Below are 19,932 nucleotides of genomic sequence, written 5' to 3' on the forward strand. Positions count from 1 at the left end.
AATATTGGTTGTAATCTTAAATTAAATATGCTTAAATGGTTAGAGGAAAAGATTATAAAACATTAGTGAAGGAGCACTTCAGTGGCCCTATAGCCTTGACTTGAGACAAGGCTGGCCTGCATTTTTTTTTCTGTTCTGCCACAGCAGTTATCCTTAGGCAATTACTTGCTTTATTCTCCATTTGTAAAATTCTATTGAAAAACAAAACAAGAAGAGCAAAGCAAGCAAACGCACACATTCCTGATGTTGCTGTATAATATTGGCTTTTTAAATGGCCTTTTGATAACTTCAGCTCCATTTTTGCTCTGCTGCTCCTGTTCAGGAGAATTGACCAGCCCACTATTTCCCTTTCTGTGTCACTGAGAGCTCTGTGAGGATGTTGTGGTGCAGCTGCCCATGACATGAGTTCTTCAGAAGTTTGCATTCTAAACTAAGAATGCTGAGCATGTGGGTCAGTGGTTATCTGTGTATGACCTGTTAAACAAAACGACCTGCATCATGAGAGGGCTGATCCAGCATCATAGGAACACTGCATGGCCTTCTAGTATGAAAGAATTTTTTTCCCCCTCTGTGGATGCTGAACTCTGTAATTAAATAGAGAAGATGCCTATCCATGGCTTTAGAAGCCTTGACACAAAATCTGAAAACAAAACTAATATGCTTGCAGAATATCAAACTCTGCTCGCCTACATACAGTTTTCCCAAAGGACCACCTCCACAGCAGCTTGCATAATAAGTGACTTGCTGCTTGCAAGCTCTGAAGATCAATAGGTTTAATCTGTGTCAAAAAAGTAGCTTAAACTTCAAATAGGGGACTCTGCAAAGAATACACTGCAGTGATCCTTCACAGGTATACAGAAACGTTTCAGAAGAGCAGCAGACAAGGAAGTTCGATGGGAGCTGAATTTTGTTCTTTCATGTGGTTCCTCACCAGTGCTTTCCAGAGCTCTAATGTTAAGTGCTGCCATTAAGCAGAAATGCATTTCTATAAGTGATCCTATATGCTTCCTATCAACCGAAGAGTTGATTTTAAAATGCGTTCCTTAGTATTCAGCTTAAAAAAATAAAATGAAGGCGTGAATAACAGTAATAAACTTCTCAGTGATGAGCTGGGTGCACTATTTGTTGTTGTTCATAGAAGACCACAGGATAACAAACACAACAAAAATGTGTGTACTTCAGTAAGGAGATGTCAGCAATGTTAAACATCTCCTGGTTCACTTCCGTGTCCTGTCTACTTTTATTACTGTGTGGATTAAATTTCCTACCTCTCAATACCCTTTTCTCTGGATGCTTCGGGGAAGAAATAGTATATCTGATATAGAAGAATTGCGGATGTATGTATCCAGGGATCGTGATGTACTTTTCCAAGGTGAAAGTTTCATGTCTATACCCAGTGTACTTCACATTTCACGCTACTGCGTGAAAAGGGTTACAGGTCTCAGACATCCAGACATGTGGTTGGTCACTGTGGAGTAGTGTAGTCTTTTCTTCAACATTTATCTTGAGACAATAGTGTCAAATACAAACATAATATTGCATTTTGAGAGCATTATCTAGCTGTAGGTAGCCCTGTTCATTGCAGGGGAGTCGGACTGGATGACCTTCTAGAGTCCTTTCAGACCCGAAAGATTCTATGATTCTATCAGATATTAGGAAGTGGAAGCTGTTTTGCAGGACTTTCTATGAAGATCAGTTGTGGCATATGGCCAGCGTGTCAGCCTCCACAAAATGAGGTCCAGCAAGTTTTTTCATGCTTACCTTTTTATCTTAGTTAGAGTTTTGACTGTTAGAACTGAAGCAGAAGAGAAACTGTGAAGGGAATAATAAGCAGGCAAGCAAAGAAATACGTATGTTAAGCCTTCTGTGGGGATAGATTTCCTTTTCTTTTTTAAAATTCAGTGACTCCAGACTGCATTAGGCTTGTTTCTTAGATTAAGAAGTTAAAAAAAATCAAGAGTATGTGATAGATTGGTTTGCTAGCAGAACATTTTTGTATGCATTTGAATAGTCTTATTTAGGTATAATGGTAATATTTTACTGATTCTGTAAACGGGTGAAAATGGATCATCTGCAGTAAAAGCATTAAGCCTTGTAGCGTTCACGTGATGGGAACAACAAAATCTTCCTTTCTCTTTGGAGGGAGGAAAGAAAGAAATTCAATTCTTATTTAAATGGCTTTATTACTACAACTGATCATACACAAAAATTTCTGCTGTCGTCAGGAGTAATTACTGTTGAACTGTTTTTGAATTTGTCCTGTATCTCTACCTAATGTACTTACCAATCACAATGTACTTGTAGGTGAGATGAGTGAAAGCCGAGCAAAGAGAATTCGAATAAAGGAAGTTGATGGCTGGACCCTAAGGATACTTATTGATTATATTTACACTGCTGAAATTCAAGTTACAGAAGAAAATGTGCAGGTAAGACCAAGGATAACTTCTGCAGCAGAAGGGATGTAATCCACAGAGTCGTCTAATTTGTCAGTACGGTTCAGCTCTGGCAAGGGAGATGTCATCTGCAAACTGCAAGTTTTTCAGACCCTGTGCTTACAAAGCAAGCAGTCATACCATTTAAATTCTGGGTCATGTTGCAAGACTGAAGTAGATGAAGTCTGTTGACTTTAACGTGCTTTGGAACCCAACCTTATGTAATACAGTAAAACAGATGATCTACTCAGCCTAAAAATTAATGCTGTCAGCCACCTCTGTACCACCCCCTTTGTGATACTTCAGTGCAATTTACATAAACAAAAGTAGATTTGCTCATGTCTTCCAGTTACTGTTCTGTTTGTCAGATTTCTTTCTGTCCTTCAGAATAAATTATTTTCTCCTGCTCAGTCCCTGTATCTACTCGGTGGCCAGTCATGCAAGAATTTTTAGCTTGTTCTGCTTTTTAAATCAACTAATATCTAGCATGAAGGTTTTTGCCCATCCTACACAAGCAGTGCTGATCGGTTTTTCTAATCAGCTGTGCCAAAAGCTAAAACCTCACTTAGAATAGAGCAAACATGAGCTTAGAAAAATAGGGTTTATGAGGACCTGGTTGGAATTTACTTCCACTGTCTTCTGAGATTCAGCATAGATTTTTGGTAAATTAAAAAGCAGTTGCATAACAGTTATGTTTAATAGTCTTTTCCTTCCAGCTTCTATGCCCTTGTTTCTGCTTTTGCTCTATGCTAGATTGCTAGCAGTTCTTTTGTTGCTCTTGCAGGACACAAATAATGTTTCTCTATTTGGCACTGAGAACTTTTGTTGCAATTGTGCATTCTGAAATAAACAGCTTTTAGTGGGCATTAGGTTGAGATTAAAAGCTTTCTTGTTAGCTACTGAGTCAGCTACAGATGGAGTCATAGGTATTTTTTGTGCTTTATTGAAGGCCTAGCAATGAGATTTCATACTATCAGTATGAAATATTCTACTACTAAGCTCGTTTTAAATCATGCCATAAGTCTTTTGATTCTGCAAGATTGAATTATTGTTATCTTCTAAAAGAGTTGTTTACTTTATGTTCCTTGATGGATGTATGTAGTGCAGCCTGTCTGGATTTATGCTGTATTTTGCCAATCTGGTGGTTGTACAAATCTGCTTCGCTGTAGCAGGCCTTGGGCGAAATCCAACGGTGTCAGATACTCCCTAGTTGATCTCTTCTGGCTTGGTCATGCTGGCTTTTCATCCTAGAAGCAGGATGTTCTGTCTTGCTTACACACCTTAATGACCATAATATGGTACTGCTGAAGCATGTCGGACTGGATTTAAGAGGCAGCCTACTGCATCATGGCTGTAGGTGTATTACCTGGGAGGGTGCATTTTAATCTGATGTTGCCAATACTGGTTCTTGTCTGTTCATGGGGTCAGAAGGGTGCTGTTCTATTTTTCCTTGTACAAGACTCATTGAAGTTTCTTGTGCTCTCCAGGTTTAAACCTCCCAAATCTGGTACAGTTTTCGTTTTCATAGCTCCTGATATCCTGACTACCTGAAGATGCGTGTAATAATATTGTGCTTGGTGAAACAAACAATGTGGTGTGGAATATTCCAAGTTTATGGGTAGTTAAATATTGGGAAGACAGGGAGGACAATCAAGACACTGTTGGTGAATATGCTTATTATAGGACTGGTAATTAATATAAAGGTTATTATTTTGCTGTTTTCATCTTTATTAGTGCTAGATTGTACTATTTATTTGCATTACAGGAGAGCCAAACACTACAGATAAAGCCTGACACACTGATGCAAGACTTCAAGTTTGAAAACTGAAGTGGAAAAAGTATAAAAATCTGCAAACTCAAAATCCTAGTGTAGACTCTTCAGGCCTCACTTAAAGCTATGTCCTCTTGATAAACACATTACGTAGTCTAGCTCTTAATTTCCTATCTGTAACAGAAATAAATACTGCTAAAAAGTATTGTGAAATGTTGTAAAGGTTCAGAATTCATGGTTTCTCAATACAGATCCATGAAAACATAAGATGCCATGCCTCTAACTTTTTAATATTCAAGCTAATGCAGCTTAACTGAGCTTCAACTTGGAGGTAGCTTCTTGAAGTTCTTATTCTGATATCCTTCATGGAATTTGAAGTGTGTTATTCTTTCTTTTCTCATCATACATAGTAAGAATTGGTATGAAATTCATTTCTAATATGTGATGCTCAAAAAAGGCAAGAATGCTTCACATTAAAGTAAGGCAGAATTGCTAAGCAGTCTTTGGTGCTAAAATAGCTGTGTTGTATATTCATGAAAACTAATTACAAATGATACTCAGTGGTGTAGGCAAGCTCACTAGCCATCAACAGGCAAGTAACTGAGCTTCTTTCATTAATATCTTACTTGATATAGGCGTGAACGGGAGTCTTCTCTATTAAGTCCAGTGCAAACAATAACTGAGGAGAAAAACACATTCAGTGCATCCAACTATCAAAACTGGAAGAGGCCCTCAGCACTGCTTGTTATCACTGCATTAGTTAAGCATAAAAGAGCATTTGTTCTTTTCAGCAGTTTGCAGTTCTGTGTCAGTAGGTTCTCCCCCACCCCTCCCAACAGTTGGACAGCTGGTGTATGAAAAAGATGCATCCGTGCTCATTATTTTTTCTCCCAGTATTTGTTCTTCATTTTAAGTAAGTTATTTTATCGTTCTTTCCTAATGGCACTCACTTTGCTTAATGCAGTAATGTCATTCCTGTCATTTTTACATGTTGTGATGATTGTCTGTACTAACTCTGTTTTTCCTTTTATACTTTTTTCCTCCAGAAATCAGCTGTCAGACAATCCTGTATCACATTTTCACGTTTTAAGCAGGGATCATAGAAGTTAATGTCTTCAGAAAGCTAATCAATTTTCTCACACAGGAGTTTTTTTCAGCTGCATATAGATATTAACTACATGCAGTACTCAATGTGGGAGAGTCAGTCACTATAAGAAGCTCACGCTTGAATAACTCTCCCACACTGTGCGTATGCATTTTAGCATGTATTTAGTCAGCCTTACACCTAGGGCCTCTACTGAATACAAATACATCAGAGCAGGAGCACGAGAAGAAATTCCTGCATTCATAGTCGGTGGTTTTGGTATCAGCTTTAGAGGTCAGTCTGATATGAGGTGTGTAGAATGTGGTTGTGGTAAATGCAGTATAAAGTTCTGGACATTAGTTGGGTCCCTTTCTGGTTCTGTGCTACGACTGTGTGCTCCTATGGTTGTGATGATAAAACAGTTTTCTGAACTATATTATAAACCAGATCACTGAACTGAGCTAAAAAAAAAATTCAGTGCGTTCCTTTACGTGTTTTTCTGAGGTATTATTTTTAACTTGTTTTCTTGCTGCCTGGGGAAAACCTTACACTCAGCTTCACTTTGGGCCTACCAACAAACATATTGCTATTGCCTTACTTTTGAACAAGAAGCGAGCACGAAAGATAGCAGAAGGGAAAATCACAAATCCTAGTAATATTCCAAAGCTCTTTCTTGGCATATTTTTCTCTTTGAAGAGTTTTGCTACGTGCAACCAACAAAAATCCCAAATCCTGAATGTGATTTATTTTTTTTTATTAGAAGTACTATTTCTTGTACTCATTTTTTGAAATTAATTCAGTGACAATGTTTAAACAATAATAAATAAACATACGGTACAGATGTATGCTTCCTTTATAACTCTTAACTACTGAGGCACAGATTGCCATCTGAAATATAGTGCGTGCTTCCATTTGGATTGTGTTCTAGGGCGTGATGATGAGAGTTGCCAGCATGCTAAAGGTGCTGTAAGGACAAGACTACTTCTGTCATGCATAGTCTTTTCTGGGTACTAATTTAGAGGCAAAAATAAAATTCTGTGCGGCATGTAACGTTCCTTATTCATTCTTCTGCCGAACTCAGGATCAAAATGCTTGGAATAAATAGTTATATTTAGAAGTGGTCTGTTTGTGATGTATCACCTACGGTTTGGTGTGGGTTGGATGTATAAAATATCTCTGTTTGAGGGCTAGCAGTTCCTTCTGAAACTGGTGCGTTACCAGAACGACCGAGTTGGTAACAAAATTGTGATGGTTTCAGATTCCCTCCTTTGGTACCATTGCCGCTAAGGACAGATTCAACGGTTTATTGGATTTCAATTAAGAATGTGGTTCAGGATCATAGAGTCACAGAATGTCTTGAGTTGGAAGGGGTATTAAAGCCCATAGGTTTCCATCCCCCCACAGTGTGACACTCAGTAGATTAGGCTGCCCAAGGCTATGTGCAACGTGGCCTTGAATGCCTCCGGGGACGGCATCCACAGCTTCTTTGGGCCACTTAGTGGTAATGGGATTACCATCTCAACAAATTACTGCTTATCAGTTGAACACTGACAACTGTATGTGCTTTTTAGCTTGAAGAAAATACAAAATGGTACTAGCCAGTCTATAAGACTCACGTTAATTTGCGTGAGCACTTAATGGTCAAATAACTATAGCTTGTGTTACAGAGCAGTACTGTCTTTCTGTATGAGCTTGGAGCCAGAATACTTTTGGGAATATTTTGATACTTAACCAAGTTATATCTTCAAATGAGATACTTTGTTTATACAAATTGCTGATTAAACTACCAGTCTTCATGTATCTTAGCAGCAGTATGGTGTATGAAGAGCATAAGACACATGCTGCATGTTTCTTGAAACTAAATTGGTTTTAAATACCAAACTCTGAATGTTTTTTGAGAATTTCTGAAGCCTGCCATTAAATTATACAATTTGAATGCTACAGAGCATCTCTTAAGTTCTTTACGGAGAGAGTGGTGAGGTGCTGGAACAGCTGCCCAGAGAGGCTGTGGATGCCCCGTCCATCCCTGGAGGTGTTCAAGGCCAGGTTGGATGGGGCCCTGGGCAGCCTGGGCTGGTATTAAATGTGCAGGTTGGTGGCCCTGCGTGTGGCAGGGGGGTTGAGATTGATGATCCTTGAGGTCCCTTCCAACCCTGGCCATTCTGTGATTCTGTTTTTCTTATTGGATGACAAGATGTCCATTACCTTTCAAAAGGTTGTATTTGCTTTTCGTTATGAACGGATACATTTTCCAGTCTAGATGGGGTAAACTCCTTTTTTGAACTAAAGACTGCTTGTCCTATACAAACTCGTAATTGCGTATCACAAGAGGAGATGTGAATTCTGTGTTCTGGAAATATGCCTTCTGCTGTGGAAGGGGGTAGGAGAGATAAAAGGAGTATTTGTTCAACTGAACTGAATGCTGTGAAGGTTTCACTGAATCTTATCGTAAGCAAGGTTCTAATTTAAATCTACCGTATATGTATATAATTGCTTTGAGTCAAAGGAAGGCTGAAAGTTCTTCCACAGGATCTGGGCTTTTCTCCACTAGAGAACCAATTATAGATATGCCTGGGAAAGAGGTGCTACGCTTGATGTAGGAACCTGAGAACTACAAGGAGGGAATGAGTTTGATCTTGATGCATTTGCAGATGTGCTTCTCCAGCCACCTCTTCTTTGAGGAGCTTTTGATTATCAGGGAAAGGAAAACAGCTGAAATAAAAGCACTACACTGGAAAAAGTAGAGCTAGGTAGGCTGAATGTAGGCCCTATTTCACTATTACATCCCTATTTCTCATTATCAATACATCATGACCAAGAGATAATCAGCACAGGCTCAACACCTACCCTGTTATGTACTCTGGTGAAATGCAGTGCCTCTGGAGATAAAATTATCTTGAATTAACTGTAATGTCAGAATAGTTTCCAAATAGGATGTCATACACTAGACAGTGCAAGTGTTGAGACAATATGGATAGCAGTAGCAGTGTTATTGGCTAAAAGCAGATCCCTGTAACCTATTAGGACCGGTATGCTGTACCACAGGTTAAATTTGACATCCGTTAAGTTTGCAGGCTGGTTATTGGTATGACAAAGGGTTTTTGTTTACGCTGTTTTGCTTCTATTCACTGACCACAATTGCTTGGTGACAGTATTTTGAAATTGCTCTTGGCTACCTTGCCCTGCGGCAGGGAGGTTGAAACGAGATGATCTTTAATGTTCCTTTCAACCCAAGCCAGTCTGCTCTTCAGACTTCGCTTGCACTTCTCATTTAATTCCTTGCTACGATGTTCATCAATTGAATACAAGTTTTGAGTTGTTAAATATATCTTTTAAGCCAGGGCTGGTTTTCCCCACAGTTCTTCATAATAGCTCTCTTTACGTGTCCCCAGAGCAGCAGGACAGCCGCTCCTTAGAACCTTTTTGTCTTGATTTAGCTTTCAGAGTCTCTCCAGAAATACACGACCACTTGCTTGACTTGTATGAAGAGCAGAGCATGGCCGAGCTCACAGCCTTTTACTCTCACTGTTTAGCTGCAGCTGTTGGGAAATGTAATCCTGGGCTGTGTAAGCATCTTCATTCTGGGCCAGAGGGCTTTTGTTAGGAGACTTCCTGTTAAATTTGGCATGGTTGTCGAGAAAAATGAAGTTACAGGTTAGGTCAGAAAATGCTATCACTATTGAATGTTTTTTTTTCCTTCCAAAGAAAGTTTTATGCAGTGAATGTGTTCACTGTGAGCTGTTTCTTATGCTGGCCCAAAACAATGAAAAGAGGGTGGAACAGTGTTGTACTGGTTTCCTTGTCAATAGTTTGCAGTAGATTTTTAGTTTTTAATCATAAAAATAGCTCTAACTTCAATGTGAAGTCAGTAAGGATTTTGACAGCATCTTTTGAGCTGAAATCTGTGAGCCTGTATTTCTTGAGCTAAATCTCATTTGCCATTAACTCTCAGCTAAGTAGCCTGGTGCAACCCATGTTTTTCTTGACAAACTGTTAGGCCAAATGTTCATTAAAACTGTACAACTATCTTTCAAGCTGTTCATATAGTTCTGTTTTTCTGAACTGATATTGAATGTACTACAAGCTTAACATTTTGAACAGATTTGGCTGATGACAATTGAGGCTGTTTCTCAAAATGGTTTTTCTTTCCATATAAGGCTAAATAACATGAAATGTTAAACTGTCATCCTGAGTGACTTCTCAGCACCACTCAAACAGAAACAGTCTCTGTGTTGTGATGCCTCAGATGGGCATCTTGAAATCTTGTGAAACAAGATGACATCTTGTTTCAACGTTTGACCTGTTAAGGATGTGATAATCATCCTGCATGCTGCAATTACTTGCAGTACCTGCTCCTGCGGCAAGAATTTATCTGGGATTTGTTTTTAGCTGCCATATGAAGAGCTATCGGTATTAAACCATAACACATAAATTCTTTTATTAAGTCTGTGCATTCCTGTAGGTAGCAGATAATTTGTCACAACATGACTTTTAGGAATGAGGTACAGGTACATTGTATCTCATCAGACCGAAGCAGTTTATGCTCTGAAAGACTAAACCGAGTTGTTAATTGCATTACTTCTTAAGATGAAAAGCTGTTGTCAGAAATGTGTAATTACCGCTGTGTATTTACTTGAATTCAGGAATGTCAAGAGAAAACATTTCTCCTCTGTCATAATAACACCAAGGTGTTTTAAGACTGTGGCATGTCCTAGAATGCAGACTCTCCAACTTTCCTGCTTGCTCTTTTCATGAAGTTCTCAGGGCTCGCCCTTGGTAGAACCTTTTTGGAACAAAGGAAGGGGAAAGTTGAAGGTCCAGGACTTGGACTTGGTGATCCATGTGGGTCTCTTCCAACTCAGGATATTCTTTGACTTAATGACACGTTAAGATGTTAAGAAGAAACAGTAAGGATATCTGGGCTGATTCTTTCAACTTTTCAATTGATATTACGTCTCTATTATTTCATCAACAATCTCTTGTGTGCTAATTTCTGCAAAACCCCACACCCCACAGTGCTTTATAAGAATAGTAAGGTGCTATCTATTGAACCTGGATGTGAGGATGGATATTCTGCTTAGTTCTGGAGAAGTTAGAGAGCTTGTCCTAATGTTCACCTCCCTCGTGTTCCATAGCCTCCACCAGTGGGTTTTTGCTGGACGTGGTTTGATCTTGAAACCTAGAAACCATATTTTTATGCCGTTCCTCATCATGTTTCAGCTTCCTGTTATTTTTTACACTGCTGTCATGGAGACCTTGAGCTTTGTGTCCATAAATGATTTTTTTTCCCCCTAATTTCAGGCAATTGCACTAATTCCTGAAAATGTTTTTCTTTTAAAACATTCTATATAATAGAGCTATTGAGTTTCAGCAGCTATCAATGGCTGGTGATTTTATTTCCTTAACACAGGTATTATTAAAGCTTTAGGAGGAGATGAAATTCCTTTATAGGATCATCTTCTAGAGCTGTAAAATTAAACAAGATTTTGGTCTTTCTGCTGAACTCTATCATGGCTGCAATGGCATTGCTACTAAACTCTGGAAATTCTTGCGGCTTATGAAATGGTAGCTCAAGTCTGTCACATTAAAATGTTTTATTAAATTACTGGCTTCATGATTAAAACTGAACTATAAAATCAGTTAACCCTGATGAAGGTTGAAACCACTGTCTATATGGTAATCCAAACTTTCACTGTTATTTTTTAATGCCACAGAAAGTACTATTAACATTAAGAGATTGCTGACACTGCAGAGAGGTGTTTAAATCCAAGCACACGTGAGTTTCATTACAAAACCTTTGAATAGAAACATTAAGTTTTAATGGCCAATAATTTAATGTTGGACTAAACAATCATTAATGTTTCTTTGAATGTCTTGGTCATGTGTTGAAAACACATGTAGAGTACTAGTGGAGTACCACTTATCTGTGTTTTGTATGCTGTGCCTGATGCAACCATCTGGTTGCCTTTTTTGACCTCCCCCCTTTTTTTTTTTTTGGTCTGTGACAGTGGCTTTGAGGATTTTAATAATGTGAGGGTGAAACAAGTCTGTGCCTTAGCTGGAGGACCGAGCCAGTGGCGTGCTAGTTGAATCTGTATGCGTTATCAGATGTGTCAGGCGACAGTAATTGATCTAATTTTTCCAGTGAAAAAAATCCTACGGTGCGTTCTTCATCTGCTTATACGTGATGGTATGTCAGGAAAGTGCATGTAGGAGTGAAGGGAAAAGGGAAAGGTGATCTTTCTACGTCTGTATTTTATTACCAATACAAGCTTCATTAAATTGTGCGTTGAATGAGTAAGCTTTGCATAAAAGAGCTGTGGTCTTGTGCTGACTAAAATACTGAGCAAAGAGCTTTTTTTAGGGAGCCTTAATATTTTGTTCTGTTAGTTTTTTAAATGTATACTGAATACTGTGTATTTTTTAGTACATTTTTTCCCCCATGGTATGTCTTCTATGGCACTGGCTGTTATGTATATGCAAAATAGAAACCTCGCTTCTCACGCGCAATGTTCATTTGTTATGTGATGCGAAATAGATGTGGTTTATATGTTGTCACTGTCTTTTCTGTGCTTCTCTTTCCTAACACTGCAAAACTGGAGTGTTTGGTTTGGCTGAAAGTATATTCCATGCTTATGTGGCTACTAAATACCCCTGACGAAGACATTTCATTTTCTTACTTGGTGAAGTAAGTATTCTTCTTAGTAGAAGTGTGCTGTGTACTTTGGGGCCTGCAAATGCAGTGTCGTGATACTCAAGGCAGCTGCAGCTCTGTGTCCCTGAGGCCCAGCCAGTAGCAAGATTATGTAATTCCAGTAGGTACGTACACAAACACATAGAACGTGTAGGCACGTGTCGGGGCAACCAGTGCTCATGCAAGCATAAACAGCCTGGTGGAATAGAATTCCTCCATGCAGGAGAAGTGGCACCCATTGACATTCATCAGTGCTTACTGAACGTTGATGGAGACAAAATAGTGGATGTGAGCACAGTGAGGCAGTGGGTGATGCTTTTAATTAGCGCCGACCATGACAGTGGGTCACCTCTGCCGGTGCAGATTTTGATGAGAGCAGTATGCAGGTTCTTGTTCATCTCTGGTGAACGTGCATAGCTATTGATAGCGACTGTGATGAAAAATGTTTTGTAGCTGAGAATTTGCTCTATCAAATAGCTTATGCTCTTTGTATGTTGTTTCCATGGCAATAAATAAGCGGTATTACTTTCAGACATATCTATGTATTTTAGTGTCTCCTGTTTGCTTCATTAGTTAAGGGTGGCAGGGTGAAGTTCCAGGAACTAGGGAGCAAAAGAAATTTGCAGATGGGCAACTGCTCCGTCTGGCCAGCTTTAGCTTTGGTTAAGACAGAAATAAATGATAGGAGTATGAGAAACTAGGAAAAGCAATTGTTACGCAGATATGGCAAATGTTGCTTCCTGACTTCTTTTTTCCTCTAGATACCTTCCTGCTGTTTCTCTGTTCTCTAAGTGACACTTTATGGAGTCATAGAATGGTTTGGATGGGAAGGGCCCTTTAAGATGACCCCTGCTATAGGCAGGGACGCCTCCCGCTAGACCAGGTTGCTCACAGCCCCATCCAGCCTGGCTTTGAATGCCTTCAGGGAGGGGGCATCCACAACTTCTCTGGGCAACCTGTTCCAGTGTCTCAGCACCCTCACATTAAATATTTTCCTCCTAATATCTAGTCTAAATCTACCCTCTTCCAGTTTAAAGCCGTTTCCGCTCATCCTGTTGCTATCTGCCCATGTAAAAAGTCTCTCCCCAGCTTTCCTGTAGGCCCTTCAGGTACTGGCAAGCCTCTGTGAGGTCCCTCTGGAGCCTTTTCTTCTCCAGACTGAAGACCCTTAGCTCTCTCAGCCTGTCCCCATAGCAGAGGTGTTCCAACCCTCTGATCATCTTCATGGCCCTCCTCTGGACCTGCTCCAACAGCTCCGTGTCCTCTTGTGTTGAAGGCCCTAAAACTGGGTGCATTGCTATAGGTGGGCTCCCATGAGAGCAGAGCAGAGGGGCAGAATCGCCTCCCTCAACCTGCTGTTCACACTTCCATCTGATTCATGTTTGACCGGTGTTTTCCAGCCAAACCAGGTAGGCAGAAGGGCTTGAGCCTTGGAAGAGTGAAAAGAAAGCTGAATGGATTTTTGAGTTGTCTTATCACAGTTTGCAGCTGCTGAAGAGAAGTAAGTCAGGGAAAACAGGACTGAAACACAGTGTGAGAAATGAAGATGTATCTTCCATTTGGATCATAAGGCATGAGACTTGAATTAAAATTTTCTAGGGTCGTAAAAGAATCTTGGACTATCAAATGCCTCTGTTGGGGGGAGGCAGAGAACCTAGAATTTCTTCCAGAGAGAGACTAAACCGTTACGGACTGCATCGCAGATTTTCCATATCTCAAATTCCTTGTTACTTCAGAAGGTGTTTTGAGGGCTGGGTGCAAAACAGTTGGTTCTACTTATTTGGAACAGAAAATTCTGGGTAGAGAATATGATGAGGCTTGAAGCTTGACTTCACCAGAATGGTCTAAGTAAGATTCAAGGAATGAATCAGAAACTCGTGGAGGAGGTGATGGGGTGAGATAGAAGTGGGGTTGAGACAGGAATATATTATAGAAGAGATACTAATCTGTGCTCCTCTTTTTGATAAACATGTGATTCTGATTGCTGTAGGAGGTGAATGGGAAGTCACTGCAGGATTTAAACAGGCATGTTTAATTTAAATGATAGAAAGAATAAAACACTTTTACTCAGCATTGCAGCTCTAAATATAACAGCTGTTCATTTCCTGCATATTGTTTCTTTAATGAGTGATTTAGAGAACGTGTGGGTTGCCAGAGCCATGCATGAGCAAGGTGCCAAGAACTAATTAAGTCCCATTTATACTGAAGTACTTTGCAAGGTGCATGCTCTTACAGATCAAGGACAGTAAGGGAGGTCAAAAGATGAGTTACTGGAGCAAATAAATAAGGACATTAGATCAGTAGAGCATAAAGGATTTTATAAACATACCTAAAAGTAATTCTTGCATACCCTTAAGAAGAAATTTTTACAATGAAGTGGCTGAGATGGTACAGAAGTGTTATGTTCTCTAGCTGGCTGTTTACTCCAGCTTCAGTTCTGATTCTGGTAAATAAATACAGTGCTACTTGTGATCCTGAGTATTAAAGAAACTACGAGGTGGTTTGTGGTTTTTTTGGGGTTTTTTTTGTTAGTGTCAGGTAGTATGAGTGAATTTCAAACTGTGTATGTATTACAATTCTGAGTCGTGCACTGCTCCTAAAACTCTCCTATAGTTCTTTGAAAGGTCCAGAAATAACTGTATCAAAGGCTTTTGAAAGTCAAGTTAGTTGTAGTCCCTCTTAAACTGCTCATGTGATGAGCAATAAATAGATCAAAAATCCCTAGGGAGCTCAGGAGGAAATAGGAATAAATAGAATCATAAGGATGGTTTGGGTTGGAAGGGCCCTTTCAGATCACCTAATTCCAACCCCCTGCTATAGGCAGGGACACCTCCCGTACACCAGGTTGCTCACAGCCCATCCAGCCTGGCTTTGAATGCCTTCAGGGAGGGGGCATCCACAACTTCTCTGGGCAACCTGTTCCAGTGTCTCAGCACCCTCACAGTAAAGAATTTCTTCCTAATATCTAGTTTATATTTCCTTTTCCAGTCTAAAGCCATTTCCCCTCGTCCTGTCGCTACCTGCCCTTCTAAAAAGTCCCTTCTCAGCTTTCCTGTAGGCCCCTTCAGGTACTGGAAGGTTGCTTTAAGGTCAATCCATCAAATCCATTTTTCTCCAGTTTGGTGACCGGTATATTGTGCAGGACAGCGCTGGTTTCCACTGTAACAAAATAGTTGTAATAATATAAAGGATAGATTTTCATCATTATTTAGAAAAAGTAGAAAAAGATGTAGATGATAAACTGGCTTAAGTCTTTGTCAAGAACAGATGAAAATAGGAAATTTCACTGCTTTCTAGCTAAACAATATGTTGGGCGAGCACGATGGCAGGCTGGATTAAATGTTGGGACCTACAGTGCATATATGTGTTATATGTCTATATGAATAGATAAATTTGAAATACTCCAATGCATTGCTGTGTTCTACTTCAACAACTTTTCCTTTGAGTGCAATAATAATACTGGAGTCACTTTAGAAAAAACTTCTGTTGTTTGTGAAATAGTGATTTTAGAAAAGGAGTGCACAAAGCGATGTTGTAGCTTGTGTATGTCATTATATAAATCATCGTTCCCACCTGGAAGGATATGACAGGAAGAGTACATTCTGGGAATGATTTAAAGCTGTTAAAAGCATAGAAAAGCTGTCATTTAAGGAAGGCGGATAATTCAGGCCTTTTTTTTTTTAAGACTGACTGTGAAATAACTAGAGGACAACTTGGTGTTTTTTCTCTAATACCGTATTTGTTCCAAATACCATTAAAAAGGGTAAGCGGGGGTAAAAGAATGAGTTATTTATGAGGACTGCACCACAGGTAATGCCTCCTGTCTTATTATGTTGGCCTACCACATCAAAAGAATGCGTGCTCTTGTTTGTGGCTGGTGAAAATGCCTAGCTAATCGTAGTGGCTCTGTTGAAAAAAGCTGCTTTGTAGCTAAGAATGTGCTCCATCAAGTAGTGTTATTTTAGTTTTGTAGCTGAGTTTCCGTGGAAATAAGGAAGATGTATTACATTCAGATTGATCTATGTGTTTATGCTGAAAGATAATGAGTTCCTTAAGATACACAGAGAGAAGAGTGCACAAAAACACCCGTGTGCATGCCTGAACATGTGACTGGGAATGGATGGAGTCTGTTGCTGCATATGAGGAGCTGCTTGGGATGCAGAATGTGATCTTGAGTTACCATTGAACGGACAGTGTTCCACAACAGGCCTCCTTACCCAGTAAGGTTTACATCCTGAGTTAAGTAGAGCACGGCTGCTTCATTTCTGAATTAAGTTCACCTATTTTACTTTCCTTTCTCCTTGGCTTCCTCTTCTTTTTTTGTCCTTGGAAAGGGAGACAGGGAAGGGATGGGGAATGTTGCCAGTGCTCTGAAGCATCAGCCCAGTCAGTACCAAGTTACATCAGTGAAGGAAGGAGGACTTTAACAGATTCCTTCTTGAGATGGCTGCTAAACTTGCTTCCTGTACAGCTGAAACGGTGGGTGAATTCCCTGACTGGTTCCAGAAGAGGTAGATAAAAGTAGTTTTAAGGGCTGATTTGCTGCAGACTATGGGATCTCATGCATCTTTGTCTGATGGATGTTCCTAGATGACTGGAGATGAAAAGACTGTCGTTTTGGTCTAATATAATTATCCCCATATTTTCAGTATTAACATGAAGCAAGGTTTGTCTCAGAACGCATTGTAAGTGCCCAGCTTCTGTTAGGATGTTAGCATTCTAAAAATGTCTTAAAAAGTAGGGTGGGAAGAACATGCAAATAGAAGAGTGTGCAGAAAGGAAGCATAGATATATAAATATATTTTTCTTTTTTTCCCAGCAGTTGAGTTGGGAGAGATGCCTTGCTTTTCCTTCTTTAGACAGAGATTTTATCCGTTTTGAACATATGTTGAGCTGCAGAACTGTAAAGTTTTAGGTTAGCCTGGAAAATATTTTTAAGTCTGTTTTATGGACAGATAGGATTGGGATTCTGTTATGATAGGAGTTATGACAAGCTGCAAGTTTGGTGTGGCCCAAAAGGAGGTGCAGGGGGGGAATGGCAAACAAACCAGCTAAGTTGGTAGCAGTCAGGACTAAGATCAGAAGTTTTCTGGTTGTTAAACCCCAGTGCTTTCATTTTCCCTCTCTAACATGTGCTTGCCCTTCAACTAGACATTAGTGAATAAGAACCTGGAGTATTGGTTGTGCTTTTTTTTTACTTGGATTTTTTATTTTTGTTTTTTTTTTTCAATTGGAAGACAAGGGATCCCATCTGCTTTGAGAATTCAGTTCCTGTATACCTGAATCTTACAGGTACAAAAACCAGATTAAAATGATAATGAGTTTTTGTCATTGAAACACTCCCTTTTTTTAGGAGGTAGACCCCTGTGACATTTCTGAGAGGATATAAATAATATGATCTGATATATAAAACATACTGTTATGCTAAAAGCTGATTGTAATCAATTACTTGGAGTCTACTGAAGAGCCTTTTATTGCACACTAGTTGTTCATCTTGTCTCAGTTTTTATTCTGGGCTTAAGAACCACCAACAAAATATTTCTTCTTCATGCTTTTTCTGTTGTTCTTAGTTCCCTAGTCTTCTATTAATAGAGAAATTGGTGGTATGGATACATCTTCTGAAGCAGAGATTGGGATGACAGAGATGGCAGAGGCTCATAATCTACTTCCTCTGTTGCATTGCTGTTTATTTTCAGCACAGGCTTTATGGTTTGGAAATGGTGTTGCAGTTCTTCTCTTTCAAGGCTGCCAGGAAATACTCAGTTATATTAGGAAAAAAATCCTAGTTTGTTACAAGTCAGTCAGTCTGTCATGTAGAATGAATATATGTCTGTAACTAGGGAATATTTTTAAAATGTTGTGGTGATCTTTCTTTATAACCAGGCTCAGTGTATTTGTCAGTGGGGTCTGACTCTGGAGGTGTGAGATGTTATGGTTACATCCTATAGATTAAGCACATCACCTAAAAGCATCAGCTGATGCAGTGTTTCTTTGTGGGTCAGCTTTGCAGGAAGATGTTAGACTACACAGACTACGTACATTACATGGAGTAAGTTATGCTATCCTGCCTACTTACCTTCTTCGGCTTTTTAAATCATTCAGCAGGAAACTTCTGTGTTTAATTTGACTGACTTAATACTTCAGCTCCCACGATTAGAAAATACACTGTTTTTGAATGGCCAAGTATCAGCAGCAACTGGCTTTGTTTAGACTGCAGTCAGTCTCAGTTAAGCTTTCCTGTCCCTAAGAAAACATACCGATGTCTTTATGCAGCTGTATCATCTTTTAAGCTCTGAATTACAGTATGATGAGTTGTTGAGCTGCTGTTTTACATCACTTGCTGTGCATATGCTTACATTCAATGACCAAACTTCAGTCGTGTTTGTATTGAATCAAAACGCGTGGTATTTTTCTCACTGTAAGAAAAATCTAAAATTCTAACTAAAAATATTGTAGGTTCAGGAATGTTTCACTTGAGGTGAAATAATTTGCTATTCTATTTTGAGAAACTTTAACACAAGCTGAGGATGTGAAAGCTCGTTGTTAACAAAAATAACCATCAGAGTTGGGTAAGTTGAAGATACGCTGTTTGATGGTGGTTAGGGCACAGTTCTGACAGAGAAGATGTATGAAAATCCTCATGCTCAACAAGAGAACACAATTCTCCATTGGAGGCCAGACAGGTACTGCTAATGATGGTGCTTTATTTGATTCAAGTGAGCCTTCTGTTACTGTGTCTGCCTTGTGAACTATTTCCACTCTTTGCAACCCATACATAGGCTTCCTTTCGAATCCCTCCCAGAACTTTCATTCAGGCTGATCTAATGTGGTATCTCTTCTAAAGCCAGTTTTTTGAGCAGATCAGTTCCTTCCACTAAACTGCATGTGATTGTAGTTCTTGTGGATTCTTAGAGATTGTGACTCTAGTTGAAAAGCAAGCGTGTAAACCAGTTACTTCTGCCTTGTATAGTTTCTTAATCTGACACCACTTTATTGGTTGGGATCTCCTTAGTATTTTTACAGATCATCTCTCATATACTCAGAATACTGTGTTAGTGTGGTTGTTTGCCTATTCTCAACTGAAAGTACTTTACCAATGTGTAGCTAGTACTAAGGGAATGGAAAGGAACAGGACTGTATCTCTTGTAGTTCTTTTGATTCCTTCCTGTGATGCTGTAGAACTGCCACCCACACCTGTGTTTATAATTTCACGGGGCATTGTAACAGCATGCAATAGCCTATAAAATCAAGGACTGTGAAGAAAGCCAAAAGCTGCATTTCATGAAGACGTGTGGTATCATGTTCTAATCTGGTAGCTCTTGCACACTGTGAAATCCAGTACAGCATCTTATTACAGTGTATTTCACATTGGAACAGTATGCTCAGCTTGCACATCTTGTCCTTGTAAAAGTGCTGGTGAAGTGGAATTTGTCAAAATGCTATCTTTTTTCCCATAGATGCAAGTGTTAAAGTGTTTGTATCTGTTTCAGTGGTTTTATATGTGTACTCAAACAGCATAATTTCAGAGCAACGCAGTTATTTTGTTAGAATTAAGGCTGATCTTTAGTTACAAAGCAGTTGTAATTATAGCACATTTATTTAAAAAAAAAAAATAAATTGTATTTGAGTGTTTTTTAGACCACTCTGTTCATTTCTTTCTTCCTTGTGCCGTAGCAATATAAACAGCAAGTTAAGGGTTACCTTGAGATAATTATTTAAATAGAGGTTACATATTAATGTATTTCCTCAAGGTTTAATGACTTGTCTTAACATAGCTGCTGCTCTCTGAAATTGATTTAATTTTAATATCAAAACTTGAAGTTTGGAGCATCTGCAGTGAGCAAGGATGTAACTTGATGTCTTGGGTGCTTTTATGTCGCACTGTTTGGTTTCCTCCCATACCTGCTTTACTAGGTTAGGTTCTTTCCTCATGTTACTGATACGTTTTTCC

General features: G+C 39.3%; 1 protein-coding gene across 2 annotated transcripts in view; it reads left to right on the forward strand.

The window, feature by feature from the left end:
* The window catches only part of KLHL2 (kelch like family member 2), a gene marked incomplete at both ends in the record, with an annotated part of 56,355 nt that overhangs the window by 10,277 nt on the left and 26,146 nt on the right, over positions 1-19,932 (forward strand). The window contains one exon of one of the 2 annotated variants that reach the window (XM_079534715.1): positions 2,305-2,426. The exons of the other annotated variant lie outside the window; for it this stretch is intronic. Within the exon in view, the coding sequence (XP_079390841.1) occupies positions 2,305-2,426 (122 nt within the window). The remainder of the gene's footprint in view (positions 1-2,304; positions 2,427-19,932) is intronic. 2 annotated transcript variants of the gene reach the window in all.

Source organism: Tetrao urogallus (genome assembly GCF_951394365.1).
Source record: "Tetrao urogallus genome assembly, chromosome: 4".
Taxonomy (NCBI): domain Eukaryota; kingdom Metazoa; phylum Chordata; class Aves; order Galliformes; family Phasianidae; genus Tetrao; species Tetrao urogallus.